A 16,904-nucleotide genomic window follows, 5' to 3' on the forward strand; every position below is an offset into this window, starting at 1 on the left:
GAATTGCATTGAAGGGCAAAGAGAGCACCTTTACGGCAATATTTGGTAACTCAATTAGCATTTTTGGGGTAATATTATCATGTCCAGGTGATTTTTTGGGGTTAAGCTCTTTTATTATTCTAGTAACTTCAGAAGTAGAAGTCCTAATAGACACATGCGACTCTTTTGCGGTATTGGGCAAGGTTGGCAACTCAAAGTTGTTCTTTGGGCAATTGGGTTGAAATACCTTTTCTAGGTGATTTGCAAAGCAATTTGCCTTATCCTCATCACTACGTGCCCAATTACCATTCAACTGTCTTAGAGGCATGTTGGAATCTACTGGTGGCTTGAAAGACTTTTGTGCTTTCCAAAGAGAATTTTGCTTGCGAGAATTTGGACACAGTTTCTTTATATAATTTTCAGTGTTGTGTTCCTCTTCGCATTTAAGTGCTTTTTTTAACTTTCGTACAGCAGATTTCAGTTGAAGCAGAGTTGAAGGGGATCGATTTAACTGCCATTCCCGCCTAGCTCGCCTTTTCTCATTTACAAGTTTCTCTATTTCATTATTGGTGATCTTTCTAAAACCAACTGGTTTGTTATTTCTTTTTGGTGTTGCCAATACAGCTGCATTAGTTATTACGTCATTAATTTCTCTTATATTTTCATCAATGTCTCTTCCTGTATTTATTTTGCAATCAATATTGATGTGGGTGCTGATATACTTTCTATATTTCAACCAGTTAGTTTTATGTGATGTTAGAGAAACTTTTGGCTCAAATATCATGGGCTGTTCGTATAACTTTATTAGTACAGGAGAATGATCAGATGATAAGTCTGTACATGTATCAGCTGTCATAAGCGATCTATCTATATTTTTGACTACAGCAAAATCTATTAAGTCTGGTATTTTTCTTCTATCACTGGGCCAGTATGTCGGCTTACCAGGAGATATTATATCCAGCTTATTATTCTTATTCATAATAGTAGGCACTTGAAATAGGGAACTTAAACGCGATAAAAATTTTGTTGTCATCTAAGCAACTAAGCTGAATTTGTTCATGATTCTAATGGTAATTGTTCACATGAGCAAGAGCATCCTGCAACATCAAATCACCTCATCACACGTCACATCACATCACGTCACGTCACAACATCTCATCACACAACAGTTCAGCACACACCACTACACACACACGCATCAAACACAGTACCTGACACCGCTCACTATTACAACACAACAACCACACGATCATTATCGAGACGACTCGGATTAATTTAATATTCACCACCCAAACTATTAAAAGGGATAGATCCGAACGGGATCACTCTCTTTTACATTTTACATTTCTAACCGCAACCTCCGCATTTTTCCTAGTTTGTGACTTCCCGCCAGAGTGACGTTGACGTGAGTTCCGGATTTCGCCGCAGTGTCAGTGTGTGACAACCAATACAAAATAATTAAATTGTTATACAAAGAAAAAAAAGAAAAAAATACAAAATTGAAGTGAAAAATTAAATACAGTGTGCGCTAGTGTGGTTTTATTTGGCATAAGTATACTACAAGTGTATCAAGTAAGTATACTAGTGTTACACGTCATCAGTAATTAAGTGACAGTACTTTGTACGTTAATAAATGAACTTGATATTCGGATAATTTATCTTGAAGGTCATTTACTTGATGAGTAAATGTAAGATAAGAACCGAACCGCACTCAATCGAAAAGAAGCGAAAATGAACATATATGAACAAGGTTTCACAATTCTTTATATTAGGGGAAATGAGATTTAGTTTAAGATCTAGACCAAATCCATTCACATTCAGTTGTAAACAAAATAATTTTTAAGGAAACTTGTCCATTTAATTTCTTTAAAATACCACTCGTTTTGATGACCCTAATCGGTTTAAAGTCAGGTGGAAAAACGGAAATCATTATATGGGGTGTTTTGTGGGCAGAGAAGGGGACGGGCTGATTGCATTAATTTGGACATTGCTCAGGTATACTTGAAAACGTATACTCAGGGATTTTTTTAAATATACAACTCACACAGAAAACGTAGTTTAGAAAAACGAAAATCATATTATATGAAGTATATGGGAGTGGGGGCTAGTATCAACCCGATTTATCTATTTTTGACAATACCTCATACTAATAAAATATTCCCTGGGTTTATTGAGGTACCTCGCATACCGTCAACAATCAATAGTTTGAGTAAAGTCACGCGGTTGTTCCATTATTAGTTATATAGGAGCTAGGTCAAGTTGTAGACCAGAGACCTGCATTGAGTATGATCGATCCGATTTGATCACCCTCGCTCAAAACGGTCACAACTCAGCACAGAGGTTCGCAATAAAATTGTTCGATCGAGTTTCGTGCTCAAAACGAAGGAGTTCGATCAATTGATTTGATTGCTCTGCTTACTGATTGAAACTGATTGTTTGGTTCCGGTATGATGATTGGAAATGATTGTACAGAAAAACACGATCAAATCCAATGATGCACGAAAACTTATACATCGATCAAGTGTGCGTTTGAATTGATTGTGATTGAACCAATCAGATGGAGAATTGCCCTGCAAATATGTATGTATGTACATTACTGCATATATTTCTTCATTTTTAACGCTTAAAACCAAAATTCAATTAATGCTTAAAATTAATAAACAAAGGTAATGCTTAAAATATTAGGGAACACAAATTTCAAATGTTTATCACTTCTTCATTGAGATAAACAAAAACTTAAAATTAAAAGAAGGTAATAAACTTGGTTTCTTAATCGCTAAAACTTTAAAAAAATGAATTTAAAAACAATAAATTATCAACTGAACATGGTCCGAGCCTATTTCTTTTTTCAGTTATAATATTTCCAGCTAAAGAAAAAGAACGCTCAGCGGTTGCGCTGCTGGCAGAAACCACCCGGTATGACCAAAGGGTATGATTGTGATCGAGCTGAATGCAAGCAGCATTCTCGAACATTCTTTGCTGCTCACACAAGGCGTTCGATCGAGAAAAATCATTACGAAACAAGCAACAGTGATTGCAACTGATTGTTCGCTTTGAGCACGTTCGCTTACGATCATTCATTTTTGTTGAAACAAAAGTTTTCCGTCACAAAAAATCTGAGTCAATGATCGGTATGATTGAAAAAATTGTGATCGTTGCAGCTCTCTGTTTTAGACCAATTTTATCCATTTTAAGCACAAAGATACACTGTTAGAAGCATAACCTGCCATCTGCCATTTTCATTGAGATAACTCACGTATTGGCCGATATACATATATGCGATATAAAATCATGAAAATCTTTATATTAAGTATATGGGTGCTAAGGGAAGTAGTGGGTCCATTCAACCCATTTTGACACATATATCATACCATTGTCAGGGAAGGATTATCTCTGAATTTCATTTATATGTACATATATCTTACACTTGAACGGATTCTTCCATTAAAGAGTCCACTATAGTTACTTCTTTTTCTTTATTGGCGTAGACACCGCTTACGCGATTACGCGCCAGTCGTTTCTTCTTTTCACTACGTGGCGACAATTCGATCTTCCAAACGAAGCCAGGTCCTTCTCCACTTGGTCCAACGGAGTGGAGGTCTTCCTCTTCCTCTGCTTCCACCGGCGGGTACTGCGTCGAATACTTTCAAAGCTGGAGTGTTTTCATCCATCCGGACAACATGACCTAGCCAGCGTAGCCGCTGTCTTTTAATTCGCAGAACTGTGTCAATGTCGTCGTATATCTCGTACAGCTCATCGTTCCATCGAATGCGATATTCGCCGTTGCCAATGCGCAAAGGACCATAAATCTTTCGCAGAACCTTTCTCTTGAAAACTCGCAACGTCGGCTCATCAATTGTTGTCATCGTCAAAGCCACTGCACCATATAGCATGACAGGAATGTTGAGTGACTTATAGAGTTTGGTTTTTGTTCGTCAAATGAGGGCTTTGCTTCACAATTGCCTACTCAATCCAAAGTAGCACCTGTTGGCAAGAGTTATCCTGCGTTGGACATCCAAGCTGACATTGTTGGTGGTGTTTGTACTGGTTCTAAGATAGACGAAATTATCTACGACTTCAATGGTATGACTGTCAAGAGTGACGTGAGTGCCAAGTCGCGAGTGCGACGACTGCTTGTTTGATGACAGGAGATGTTTCGTCTTGCCCTCGTTCACTGCCAGACCCATTTGCTTTGCTTCCTTGTCCAGTCTGGAGAAAGCAGAACTAACGGCGCGGGTGTTGAGGCCGATGATATCAATATCATCTGCATACGCCAACAGCTGCACACTCTTATAAAAGATTGTACCTGCTCGATTAAGTTCTGCAGCTCGAATAATTTTCTCCAGCAGTAGATTGAAGAAGTCGCACGACAAGGAGTCGCCTTGTCTGAAACATCGTTTGGTATGGAACGGCTCGGAGAGGTCCTTCCCGATTTTGACGTAGCTTTTGGTGTTGCTCAACGTCAGCTTACACCACCATATTTGTTTTGCGGGGATATCAAATTCAGATATCGCGGCATAAAGGCGGCTAATTTTCGTGCTGTCAAAGGCAGCTTTGAAATCGACGAAGAGTTGATGTGTGTCGATTCCCTTTTCACTAGTCTTTTCCAAGATTTGGCGCATGGTGAATATCTGGTCGGTTGTTGATTTTTCAGGTCTGAAGCTACACTGATAAGGTCCAATCAGTTTGTTGACGGTGGTCTTTAATCTTTCACACAGTACATTTGATAAAACCTTGTACGCGAAGTTGAGGAGGCTTATCCCACGGTAGTTGGCACAGATTGTGGGGTCTTCTTTTTTGTAGATTGGGCATGCTTTCATCCGACCATTTTTTACAAAGAAGCTGATGCATGCTCCATCGTCATCGTTTGGGGAATCGGGTTCGCTTTCTCCCGGTGTTATGCATTCACTGCCTTTCAGCAGTCTGGAGAAGTGTGCCTCCACAATTTTAGTATGGTCTGGGCATCGGTTACTAGGTCACCTCCTTGCGTTCTACAAGATATACTCCGGTCTTGAAACCTTCTCTTAGTCGCCGCATATTTTTGTAGAATTTTCGAGCATTACCCTTGTCGTCTTGTCAAGCTCTCCGTACTCACTCATTTCGACTTCCTTCTTTTTTTGTCTGCAAATGCGCCTCGCTTCCCTCTTCAACTCTATCTATCTATTCCATCCCGCACGTGTTGTGGTCAATCGTGACGTTGCGAGGTTGGCAGTCTGTGCTTTCAGAGAGCAGAAGTGCAGGTCGAGTAGAAAATCGTTCTGCTGTCTGTTCTGATTTCAGCTTCTCGACGTCGAACCTTCCTTGTGTTTGTTGACGTGGGTTTTTTGCTGCACAGAGCAGCGAATCTTGGCTGCAACAAAGTAGTGGTCCGAGTCGATGTTAGGACCTCGGAGCGAACGCACATCTAAAACACTGGAGACGTGTCTTCCGTCTATCACAACATGATCGATCTGGTTGGTGGTTTTTCGATCCGGAGACAGCCAGGTAGCTTGATGTACCTTCTTATGCTGGAATCTAGTACTACCATATTTTGGGCCGCGGCGAAGTCGATCAGCCTCGATCCATTTGGGGATGTTTCATCGTGGAGGCTGAGTTTACCGACCGTAGTGCCAAAGATACCTTCCTTGCCCACCCTGGCGTTTAAGTCGCCAAGCACGATTTTGATATAATAGGTGCGCTCCAAGCGCTCATAGAAGACATTCTTTTCTATTGGGTCGTGGGCGAAAATCAGCGATGTTGATGAACGTCGCTTTGATGCGGATTATGGCTAGATGTTTATCTACCGGGGTGAATGTTAGTACTCGGCGAGGGAGTCTCTTTCCCACGACGAATCCCACACCAAATTTGCGCTCCTTTATATGGCCACTGTAGTAAATGTCACAAGGATCTACTCGCCTCAGTTCTTTTCTCGTGCATCGCATTTCTTGGACGACGGTGATGTCAGCCTTCACTCTAAGGAGGACATCAACCCGCCGGGCAGCGGCACCTTCTCAATTAAGGGACCGGACATTCCAGGTGCATGACCTCAAATCGTAGTCCTCAATTTTTTATCCGAGGCTGTCGATTAGTTTTCATCCCAAACCCAATGCACAACCCTATGCAGGGGATGTTTCGCCTTCTCACTTTAGCTCGCTTTCAAACGGATGTTCTTAGGCTACCCAGAAGATACTTGGACAAAGACCGGAAGTCGTGAGCTGCTCTAGACATATGCAAAAGAATCGGTCTGGCCACTCCCAAGTGAATGGCGATCAGAGAACTTCCCTCACTTGCGTGAACTTCTACACATGACTCCATCTTATATTTAGAGTTTCTATTTTTTGGCAGGGTTACCATCACAATGTGATAAAATAAATTCATCATTATATGCTATGCTCCAATCAACTGAGAGGTTTCTTAGGTATTTTTGACTTAAGCATATACAATAATTATTTAAAAAAACGCTGAAAGTATATTTTTAATTTTAAAATTTAAATTTAAAATTATGGTGATCGACACCACCGTGAAGGTTTTCTTACTTTCCGCGAGTAGGTTTACTCTCAAAAATTCATTTTCTATAAATTTCATTATACTTTTGTTGACGTAACCTTGCATATCCCAAACACCTGTTCAATTTAGATTCGATTGTTGTTGTAAATTCAACACTGTATGAGCCACGTATCATTAAAGAATTTTTTATAAGATTGAGCTTATATTGAAAATAAGTAATGCAAAAACCAAGTACAAAAATTTAAAAAAAATGGAAAATATGTTTAATAACCAAGGTTTAACCCACAATCTTCCAATAATTATCACTATTTCATTAAGAATTGGAGAAGAGCTATTTAACACAGTATATAGTACACTACCATATGAAATAAAAAATATATAAAAAACACAAGGAAAATCGCTTACTAAATTAATATTTATTTAAACAACAGAAAATTTATTGTGGTGGCCGAGTCTCAACAGTTTCATCACTCTCATCACTTTCGCTGTCTAGGTCCTCCGGGTCGTCGTCTTCAGGTGACTCATCAGATTCCTCATCCTCGGGTGACACATCATCTGGCAAGGATTCATCACTCTCACTATCGCTCACGTCGTCAACATTCTCAACAGAGGCATCGGCTTGAGCTAAATCGGGTTAAAAGAGAAATTCAGTTAAATTTTATTCAATTTTAATTTAATTTTTGCTACTCACCATTGTAGACAGCCAAGACCAATCCAAAAAGGCAAATTATCACGATAGCTTTCATTTTCAGTTTTATTGAAATTTTTGGTTATATCACTTGCGTTAAATTCTTTCAAACTGATGGCATCGGTTATGTGACGAAAGCTTTATATCGATCCAGTTTCATATGTATGTTTCACGGGATGAATGATACCTTCATATAAAACAAATATTTGCTTGTTTATAGATCTCAGAGTACATGCGCATTAGGGTGGTTAATTTTTTTTAAAAAAAAGTTAAAAAAAAAAATTTCCTTTAAAAAATTACTTAAAGAATTGATCTAGAAAATATACTTTTAAAACAAAAAACTTTCGATTTTAACAAAAAAAAATATATTAAATAAAAAGTAGATTTTTTTGTTCATAAAATAGTTGACAAATATACAAATACAATAATATATACAAATGTATATATGTAATAGGAAAACATTTCGAATCTAAAAATTACAAAAACCTTTTTTGGTCATAAAATATTAAAAAATAGATCTCAGAGTACATGCGCATTAGGGTGGTTAATTTTTTAAAAAAAAAGTTATTTCCTTTAAAAAATTACTTAAAGAATTGATCTAGAAAATATACTTTTAAAACAAAAAACTTTCGATTTTAACAAAAAAAAAATATATTAAATAAAAAGTAGATTTTTTGTTCATAAAATAGTTGACAAATATACAAATACAATAATATATACAAATGTATATATGTAATAGGAAAACATTTCGAATCTAAAAATTACAAAAATAAAATAAAATATTAAAAAAATTGCTTTTGCAAAATCTCTTAAAGTATTGAAAAAAAAAGTTATATTTTGAATATAAGAAAAAAATTTCGAGTTAAAAAAATTCCTTTGCAAAAATGGTATTCATTTCTTATAAACGAAAAGAAATTATTTTTATTTAAAGACTAGCAATTTTTTCTTTAATTTTTCTGAAATTTTTTCAACAATTTTTTTTTTTAATTTTTTTGGAACATTTTTCTTAAATTTTTTTTAAGATTTTTGGATATTTTGAAATTTTTTTTTTTAATTTTTTGGAAATTGTTTCAAAATACAAAAGTTTTAAAATTTAAAAAAGGTTAAAAATTAAATTTAAAAAAAATTTATTAAAGTTATTACATTTAATTAAATTTATGAAATTTTATTAATATATTTTGCCATTTTTTTGCTAAATATTTTTAAAATAAATTTGCATTTCACACCAATTTTCTTTCGTTTTACCTACTTAATAAATGCATGACAATAAGTACAATGAATAAATATATGTACATATATGTACATATACTTCATATTGTTCTGAAATGTATTGTTTAATAATATATATTTGTGTCATTGTCGTTGGTATTAAATACAATATAAATATAATAAAACGCAATATAAAATAGTTTTTTTCTGTTGTTGTGGCGACAGTTAATAAATAAATGCCGTTGCAAAAAAATCGCTTAAATAGACTTAAGAACTTTTGAACCTTAATTTTCGTAGTGGATATGACATTAATGTTGATATGCTCTTCACTACTGACAGTTAACCCTGAGTTTTCAGAAAATAAATAGTGCCTTAGAGATGGAGTGATGTGTAGAAGTTCACAGCAATAATAGTTTCTGGAATAGCAATTGATTTTGGAGGACCTTAACGAAATTCGTATTGGAAGTTCTACATCTCGAAGAATAAAATCTTAAAAGACTTTGTTTCAAAACCACACCACCCTTCTAACAAAGAGTATATAAAAATTTATACACGAATCGCAAATGAACCACAAAGGAATTCTTATGTCTATAAAATATATGACACATATTTAAATTAACATAAAACACTTGTTCATACAAAATTATTTCTAGCCCTAAGAATTATTGTTAGATGTATACTACTTGTAAATATTTGTTTGGTATTTTTAATTCTAATAACTACGCCATTTATCATCTAACCTACCGTATTCAGCAATTTCCAAAAAATTCTTTTTTATATTTTCTGATGCAATATGTCGACAGAGTGTCGTTATCGAATAGCAAGACAGCGATATTGATATTGAATTCAGTAACCGTGATCTCGAGACTGGTTGAGGAATACCTAGTTTCAAGGAATTGAAAATCGGTTGAGTTTACAACAAACTGCTAGGATTAGTGTGAGGTCGGTAATCGCTTCGATAACAAGGCAGTGATACTGACTTACAGTTCAGTGATCGTGATCTCGAGATTAGATCAGGAATGCCTAGTTCCAAAGAATTGCAAGTCTGTTAAGTGTGCCAGAAGCGATTGGGACTATTGTGAGCTTTTAGTGACCATCTAACACTCGTTCAAATTATTAATTTCAATTACTTTAGGCGCTGTATAAGTAATAGAAGGTGTAATGAGTTCTTTACTCTTAGCGAATTACGACCCTCTTTAGTAAAAGAATCTTTAAATAAACAAATAAAATTGTGATCAGTAGACAATATTCGATGTCGATGTTTTTAGGGTGAGGTAGAAACATCTCGAAAGAACGATTGGCACCGCGTTGTAAACTCGGCTATAACCGCGTAAATATACGCCAATAAAGAAAAAGAAGACAACATACGTTTAATACGACTTCCCGATACCGGGCTACTCTTAACAGACGTATTTTTTAGCTATTGGTTCAACTTTCTCGTAAGCCTCATCCGAAATTGTAGTGAATGTTCCACAGAAACAAATAATCCTAATACAATATTTAATTCGCCAAAATTACATATGGACTACCTGCTCTCTTAGTTGTGAAGCAGATTTCACAAGGAGTCAGTATGGTAATATACATAGGGTCATTCACTAAATAATTTCGTTTGTTGACAACAGCTGATTATTGAACTTTTTCGTAGCCAACTTCATACATAACCGCTTTACCATTACAGAGTTGAGCAGTTCATATAGAATAATAAAGTTTCTTTATAAAAATTTTCTGCAATTTTCGAAATAGTTTTTGTAGTGATCTATCGAAGATGGAAAACCGCATTTTCGGCATATTTTACTGTTTTACTATCAAAATGGACATTATTCCATCAGTGTAAAATTTTTCTGGCGAAAACTGCGGCAGTAATTTTCACAGGCTTCTCTTGAAGCCAACTCAACTCCATTAAGGGAGTTCTGCATTGATCGAAACAAATGGTAGTCCGATAGTGCAAAGTCAGGGCTATATGGTCGATACATCAAAACTTGCCAGCTCTCCCAGTTTTTTGGAGAGTCATCAAAGTTGTGTCTAGCGTTGTCCTCATGGAAGACGAAGTCCTTTCTGTGGATCAGTTCTGGCCGTTTTTTTTCGATTGCTTGTTGACAGTAAAATGTAGAATTAATCCTTCGACCAGGCTACAGCAGCTCATAGTGGATGATTCCTTTCCAATCCCATCAAACACTCAGCATAACCTTTCGAGGCATCAATCCTAGCTTTGCTACCATTTTTTGAGCTTCATCACGCTTGAACCATGATCTTTTTCGCACATTATTGTCGTATTTGATCCACTTTTCGTCTCCCGTTACCGTTCTCTTCAAAAGTGGTTCGATTTCGTTTCGTTTCAGTAAAGAATCGCAGATGTTACTTTGGTCCGTTATATTTTTGAAATATCACCTTTCCAACACTATATTATATATCACAATGTGATTGGTAGCACTCGAGATAAACGACTGCAATGACAACTATTGACAAAATACGAAAATACTTTTACAACTACCCAATATATGAACGCGACTGGGTAGAGAAAACGAGCCCATTCTCTTTCTTAATAACTGCAGAGGTTCTTGAAGATGGCATCAAAGCCGTGCGATTCAATTCACATATAAAATATGGATATCTTTACTCCAAAGGTGATCAATCTGAGAATAACACGTTATCAAGAAGGAGGAATGCGGTACGATAAATCTTTGTTGAGACTGTAGAACGCAATTTTTCAGTAGAGAAAACTAAATTGGGTAGTTCTCTATTCCCTCGGTGCGCAATATGAAACTTTTGGAATAAGATTTATGAGAAAGTTCTACAAAAGTTACTATCGTTGTGGTAACGTCTTAAAAGTTCCTACGTCTTGGAAATGCACAAAACTGGATGAATAAAATAGTTTAGTAGACATAAAGTTTATCTCCAACTTTAGACAAACGTACATATTTATGTATATTCACAGGCATCAAACTGAAACAGTTTTATACAAATATAAATAAAAATATTTACTTAAAATACTCTTAGTAAGACCACTATTCATATTTTTCATGAGTTAAAGCAACAATATGAATACACATTACATTGTTTGTTCTTTTTGGTTTCCTTTGCTAAAAAAATAGAATTTTGTTTTGAAAAACATGACATAAAACTAACTGACGTAAATAAGCAAATATTCTAAAAACTTGTTTATGCTTTTCTCAGAATTTTCGTATAAAAGTATTCAAAGTCCATGACCTTTATCAAAAGCTCGTCGACTTTCAAAGAGGAAATACAATCTCTAACATAAAAGAAAAATGAGAACACAAGCAGCAAGAGCCTTGTACGCGCTTCTAGCTCTATCCTGCCTAGGTAAGGAACAAAAAATAACAAACAAAAATGTATGTAATAACCTGATAACTTACTCCATAGGAAGCACATTATGTGGCGTCATAACGAAAATTGGTAAACCGCTTCAGCAGGCTGGCAACGTTGCCAATGAATTGGGTAGCCAAATACCCAATGTCGCAAACATAGAACCCGCCCTCGATGGCGTTAATACTGTTAAAGATGCCGCCAAAGAAGTCGGTGGTAAAATTTCCGATCTAAATCCCATTGAGAACATCATAAGTCCAGTTCCGGAATTGGATTTCTTTCATAAGTTAATTTCTATGCTCAGCAAATTGATGTCATCAGTGAACCCCAACCACTCTGAAGAGCACGAGGAAGATGATGTGTCAGCTACAGAAGCTACAGAGGATCCGGTCGATAATTCCTCAGAAATATCAAGTGATTCCAACGCCGATGAGTCAGCATCAGAGGACCCAGTCGATAGTTCCTCAGAAATACCAAGTGATTCCGATGCCGACGAGTCAGCATCAGAGAAAGAGGGCAATAATTCCTCAGAAATACCAAGTGATTCCGACGCCGATGAGTCAGCATCAGAGAAAGAGGACGATAATTCCTCAGAAATAGCAAATGATTCCAACGACGATGAGTCAGCATCAGAGAAAGAGGACAATAATTCCTCAGAAATAGCAAATGATTCCAACGACGATGAGTCAGCATCAAAGGAAGAGGACGATAACTCCTCAGAAATATCAGGGGATTCTGACGACGCTGAGTCAGCATCAGAGAAAGAGGACGATAATTCCTCAGAAATACCAAATGATTCCGACCAAGATGAGCCAGCATCAGAGAAAGAGGACGATAATTCCTCAGAAACACCAAGTGATTCCGACGACGATGAGTCAGCATCAGAGGACCATGACAATAATTCCTAAGAAATATTAGGGATTCCAACGATGCTGAGACAGCATCAGACAAATGGGTCGTTATTTCCGAATAGTTAATGTGCTTATTAGCCTAACCTTAAGCAATAATTCTCCGTTATTGATATTGTTATAAACGAAAATCTAATTTATTAAAAAATTCTTAAAGCTCTTTAAAATAAAAAAAGTAATTTTATTAAAGATAAGTACAAAAATTGGTTTATAAAACGGTAATTTCATTGACAGTCCTCTTCATATGCGGAGGACTTGGACGACGAAAATGCTTTCAACCAAGTGGAGAAGGCTTCTCTTGGAATATCCAATTGGCGCCACGTAGCGAAAAGAAGAGACAACTGGCGCGCTGTTGTTAAGTCGGCTGCGCCGGTAAGGAAGAAGAAGAAGGTTAAAAATCATATGTATATATAAGTATATCGTTTAGACAGTTTGTGAATACCCTCTCACTGTTTTCCGTGGCTTTTCGTTACTTTCAATTTGCCAGTATAATTTAATTGCCAGACAAAACAAACACCGTCATTTCTTGGTTGAAGACACAAGTACACATGTTTCATTTCCTATTTGCCAAATGAACAAGCACTAACAAATAGATTTTTCATTCTTATTGAAAATTACACTAACTCGACATTTCATTATAATTTGCAAGAAGAAATTACAAATTGCAATAAAAGCTATAAAAAAAACTTCGTAAGTAAACTACATATGCTGGTTTCCAACAAAAATAAATATTTAAGAAACAAGTAAGGAAGGGCTAAGTTCGTGTGTAAGTGAACATTTTATACTTACTTTTATACTGCATCTTGCAAGGATCATAACCGACTAATTACATTCAGGACGAACGAACAGATAGTCAAACAGGCACCAAGTCATCTCGTAAACCTGATCATTTATATATATATTTATATATATATAGCGCTATATCTATCTCGATTAGTTTTAAGTGATACAGACAACCGTTAAGTGAACAAAAGTAGAATACTCCGTAACAACATGCTGCAAGAGTATAAAAACAATTGGAAATAGCTAAGCTGAATACCTTAGAAGAGTAAACAAAGCATTCAGTACAGGGTAGGCCATTTAAAGTTGACCCATCTGGCAACGCTGTAACTTTTAACAGCGCTGACAAATCGGCTAATGTCATACCGCGTTAGAAGCGTCATTCGAAGACAATTTATACCATGGAACAGTACACTCCAAAAGAACGCGCTGAAATTGTTCAGCTTTATATTCAAAATAACTTTTCAATTGTGTTAACTCAACGTGCGTTTCGCAAAAAAAATAAAGTGAAAAGTGCTCCAGTTAAGAACACAATTAAGTCTTTATACGCAAAATTTGTGAACACCGGTAATCTCAGTAATGCCAGTCATGCATCCAGACAACGCACAAGACGTTCTGATGAAAATATCGAAGCTGTACGAGCCAGTATTGAGGAGACTCCATCGACATCGAGTTATCGCCGCTCTCAGGAATTAGACATCTCTCGCACCACTCTCCGACGCATAATTCATAAAGATTTGAAGATGTTTCCATATAAAATTCAAATGGCACAAAAACTAAACCCAGCTGATTATCCGCGACGCCTTAATTTTGGCAAATGGGCCATCGAAATGGCTGAAAACGAACTTGACTTTTGGCGAAAACTCATCATGTTGGACGAGGCACATTTCTCATTGAATGGAGGCGTAAACAAGCAAAATTGCCGATTTTATGCCACCGAAAATCCTCAATTAATTGAAGAACAGCCTCTTTACGACCAAAAAGTAACAGTTTGGTGCGGTGTTTGCGCGAATATGATCATCGGACCGTATTTTTTCGAAGACGATGATGGAGCCACGACAACAGTCAATGGTGAGCGTTATCGAGCCATGATAACGGATTTTGTGATACCCATTATTCGCGAAAATGACATGGATAACTTCTGGTTTCAACAGGACGGGGCTACATGCCATACAGCTCGACCAACAATCAATTTATTGCGACCATTTTTCCCCGGGCGATTGATATCGAAAAATGGTGATGTTGACTGGCCACCGAGATCACCAGATTTGACGCCACCAGACTTTTATTTGTGGGGTTATTTGAAATCCAAGGTATACGCTAATAAGCCAAAGACCTTAGCTCAACTGAAAGCCAACATTCGACGTGAAACAGCCGCCATATCATCCGAAACATTGGCCAAAGTCATGGAAAATGTCGAAAAAAGAGTGCATTTAGCTGTCAAAGCTAAAGGTGCCCATTTACGCGATCTAATTTTTAAATATTAGCTGAAACAAATCCCCTTGGACCAAAATAAATTATTTTTGAAATGAACAAAAAACATTGTTTTCTTTTGTTCTTTTTTTTTAGAAACAAATGGGTCAACTTTAAATGTATTTGCGCAACATTTGTTAGCAACATGTTGCTAATGAATATGAAAGCTTTCAGCGTGTTTATAGTTCCGTAACAGTGATGGCAATATAAAAATGTTATTGAAAAACATTAAAACAAACGATAATCACTCTAACGCATTACGCGAAAAAAATAAACATGTGGCTTATGCCCTATCTGCCGGCCTAATTTTTTTTGCTATTGGTTCAACTTTCTCTCAAGCCTCACCCGAAATTCTACTGAATGTCCGACAAAAACAAAAACAACCAAAATTTTGTTCGCTTTCAAGTAGAAAATTACATCTGTGATATCAAAGTTATCTTAGAGTGTGTCCAAGAAATCAGTGAGGGACTTCGATGAATTTTTACAGAGCACGGAGGGCAAAAGAAGGGCAGATAACATTTTTACAGATTTTTTGAAGTGATCCGACAGAAAGGCTTAGCCATAAACATTTGTGAAGAATATATATTGGCTGATCTTATTAAACTATTTCGCAGCCAACTTCTTTACGGCAATTTCGCTCTTGAGAATGCACCACGTTTTGGAAGGCCTCTTCAAGCCTATGTGGATAAAATAAAGCCGTTAATAGATGCAAATCGTCGAATAACAACTTGAGAGATTGCTGTACAATAAAATTTGTCTGACGCGGCCATTCACAAGTAGATGAAACGTCTGGGATTAATTTCGAAGCTTGACTTAGAGGTTCTTACAGAAAGAAATTTGCTTCGTAGTATTAATGAATGTGATATGAATTGTAAAACACCAGAGAAGTGATTACTTTTTAGCGCTTTTTAAGTGGCGACGAAAAGTAGATTGTATGCAGAAATGAAACATGAGATCATGTAGATCCTTTATAGAGATGAGCCAGCTCAAATCACTTCGAAGGCCCATAGTCACCAAAAAAAAAGGGTGTGTTGTCTGTTTGGTGGGATTTCAAAGAGATGGTTTATTTTGAGCTCTTGACCGACAGTACCATGATTAATTCTGATGTGTCTTATGAACAGGTGGATAAATTGTGTTATGCACTCAAACAGCATAGGCCAGAACTGTGCAATAGAAAAGGTGTAGTGTTCCATGCCAGACCTCATACAAGTTTGATGAGTCAAACCTTCACATCAAATGAGGACGTCAAAAACCGCCTGGATCAATCCATGTTGAAACATGGCAAAATGGAGAATATGAGTGAAACCACGTCCAGAATAGATACCTTGAAAATTTCGCTTAAACACCGATTTGGAAAATTACCACTTCAGTATATGGGATCAGACGCATAGCACGTGGTAAAGGGTGATTTTTTAAGAGCTTGATAACTTTTTAAAAAAAAAAAACGCATAAAATTTGTAAAATCTCATCGGTTCTTTATTTGAAACGTTAGATTGGTTCATGACATTTACTTTTTGAAGATAATTTCATTTAAATGTTGACCGCGGCTGCGTCTTAGGTGGTCCATTCGGAAAGTCCAATTTTGGGCAACTTTTTCGAGCATTTCGGCCGGAATAGCCCGAATTTCTTCGGAAATGTTGTCTTCCAAAGCTGGAATAGTTGCTGGCTTATTTCTGTAGACTTTAGACTTGACGTAGCCCCACAAAAAATAGTCTAAAGGCGTTAAATCGCATGATCTTGGTGGCCAACTTACGGGTCCATTTCTTGAGATGAATTGTTGTCCGAAGTTTTCCCTCAAAATGGCCATAGAATCGCGAGCTGTGTGGCATGTAGCGCCATCTTGTTGAAACCACATGTCAACCAAGTTCAGTTCTTCCATTTTTGGCAACAAAAAGTTTGTTAGCATCGAACGATAGCGATCGCCATTCACCGTAACGTTGCGTCCAACAGCATCTTTGAAAAAATACGGTCCAATGATTCCACCAGCGTACAAACCACACCAAACAGTGTATTTTTCGGGATGCATGGGCAGTTCTTGAACGGCTTCTGGTTGCTCT

At 36.7% G+C, this 16,904-nt stretch overlaps 2 protein-coding genes across 2 annotated transcripts; one reads left to right on the forward strand and one right to left on the reverse strand.

Moving 5' to 3' along the window:
- Window positions 1-6,862: 6,862 nt before the first annotated feature.
- Window positions 6,863-7,313, reverse strand: LOC105232931 (ribonuclease E). Its single transcript, XM_011214840.3, has 2 exons — window positions 7,157-7,313; window positions 6,863-7,089 (listed from the first exon to the last, which is right to left on the reverse strand). The coding sequence occupies exons 1-2, from the start codon at window positions 7,209-7,211 to the stop codon at window positions 6,902-6,904; spliced, it is 243 nt and encodes an 80-aa protein (XP_011213142.2). The 5' UTR covers window positions 7,212-7,313; the 3' UTR covers window positions 6,863-6,901.
- A 4,222-nt stretch (window positions 7,314-11,535) lies between these two features.
- On the forward strand, window positions 11,536-12,711 carry LOC105232941 (germ cell nuclear acidic protein-like). The gene is made up of 2 exons (XM_049448986.1): window positions 11,536-11,683; window positions 11,744-12,711. Exons 1-2 carry the CDS (start codon window positions 11,629-11,631, stop codon window positions 12,592-12,594), a joined length of 906 nt encoding a protein of 301 aa, XP_049304943.1. The 5' UTR covers window positions 11,536-11,628; the 3' UTR covers window positions 12,595-12,711.
- Window positions 12,712-16,904: the final 4,193 nt, after the last annotated feature.

Source organism: Bactrocera dorsalis, chromosome 1 (assembly GCF_023373825.1).
Source record: "Bactrocera dorsalis isolate Fly_Bdor chromosome 1, ASM2337382v1, whole genome shotgun sequence".
NCBI lineage: Eukaryota > Metazoa > Arthropoda > Insecta > Diptera > Tephritidae > Bactrocera > Bactrocera dorsalis.

What these genes read in the sequence shown, in the direction of transcription:
- LOC105232931 (XM_011214840.3), bottom strand. Translation starts at nt 7,211, where the DNA reads ATGAAAGCTATCGTGATAATTTGCCTTTTTGGATTGGTCTTGGCTGTC. An exon ending in GGTCTTGGCTGTCTACAATG is followed by an intron (nt 7,090 to 7,156) that starts GTGAGTAGCAAA and finishes AACCCGATTTAG; the next exon opens with CTCAAGCCGATGCCTCTGTT.
- LOC105232941 (XM_049448986.1), top strand. Translation starts at nt 11,629, where the DNA reads ATGAGAACACAAGCAGCAAGAGCCTTGTACGCGCTTCTAGCTCTATCC. An exon ending in TCTAGCTCTATCCTGCCTAG is followed by an intron (nt 11,684 to 11,743) that starts GTAAGGAACAAA and finishes CTTACTCCATAG; the next exon opens with GAAGCACATTATGTGGCGTC.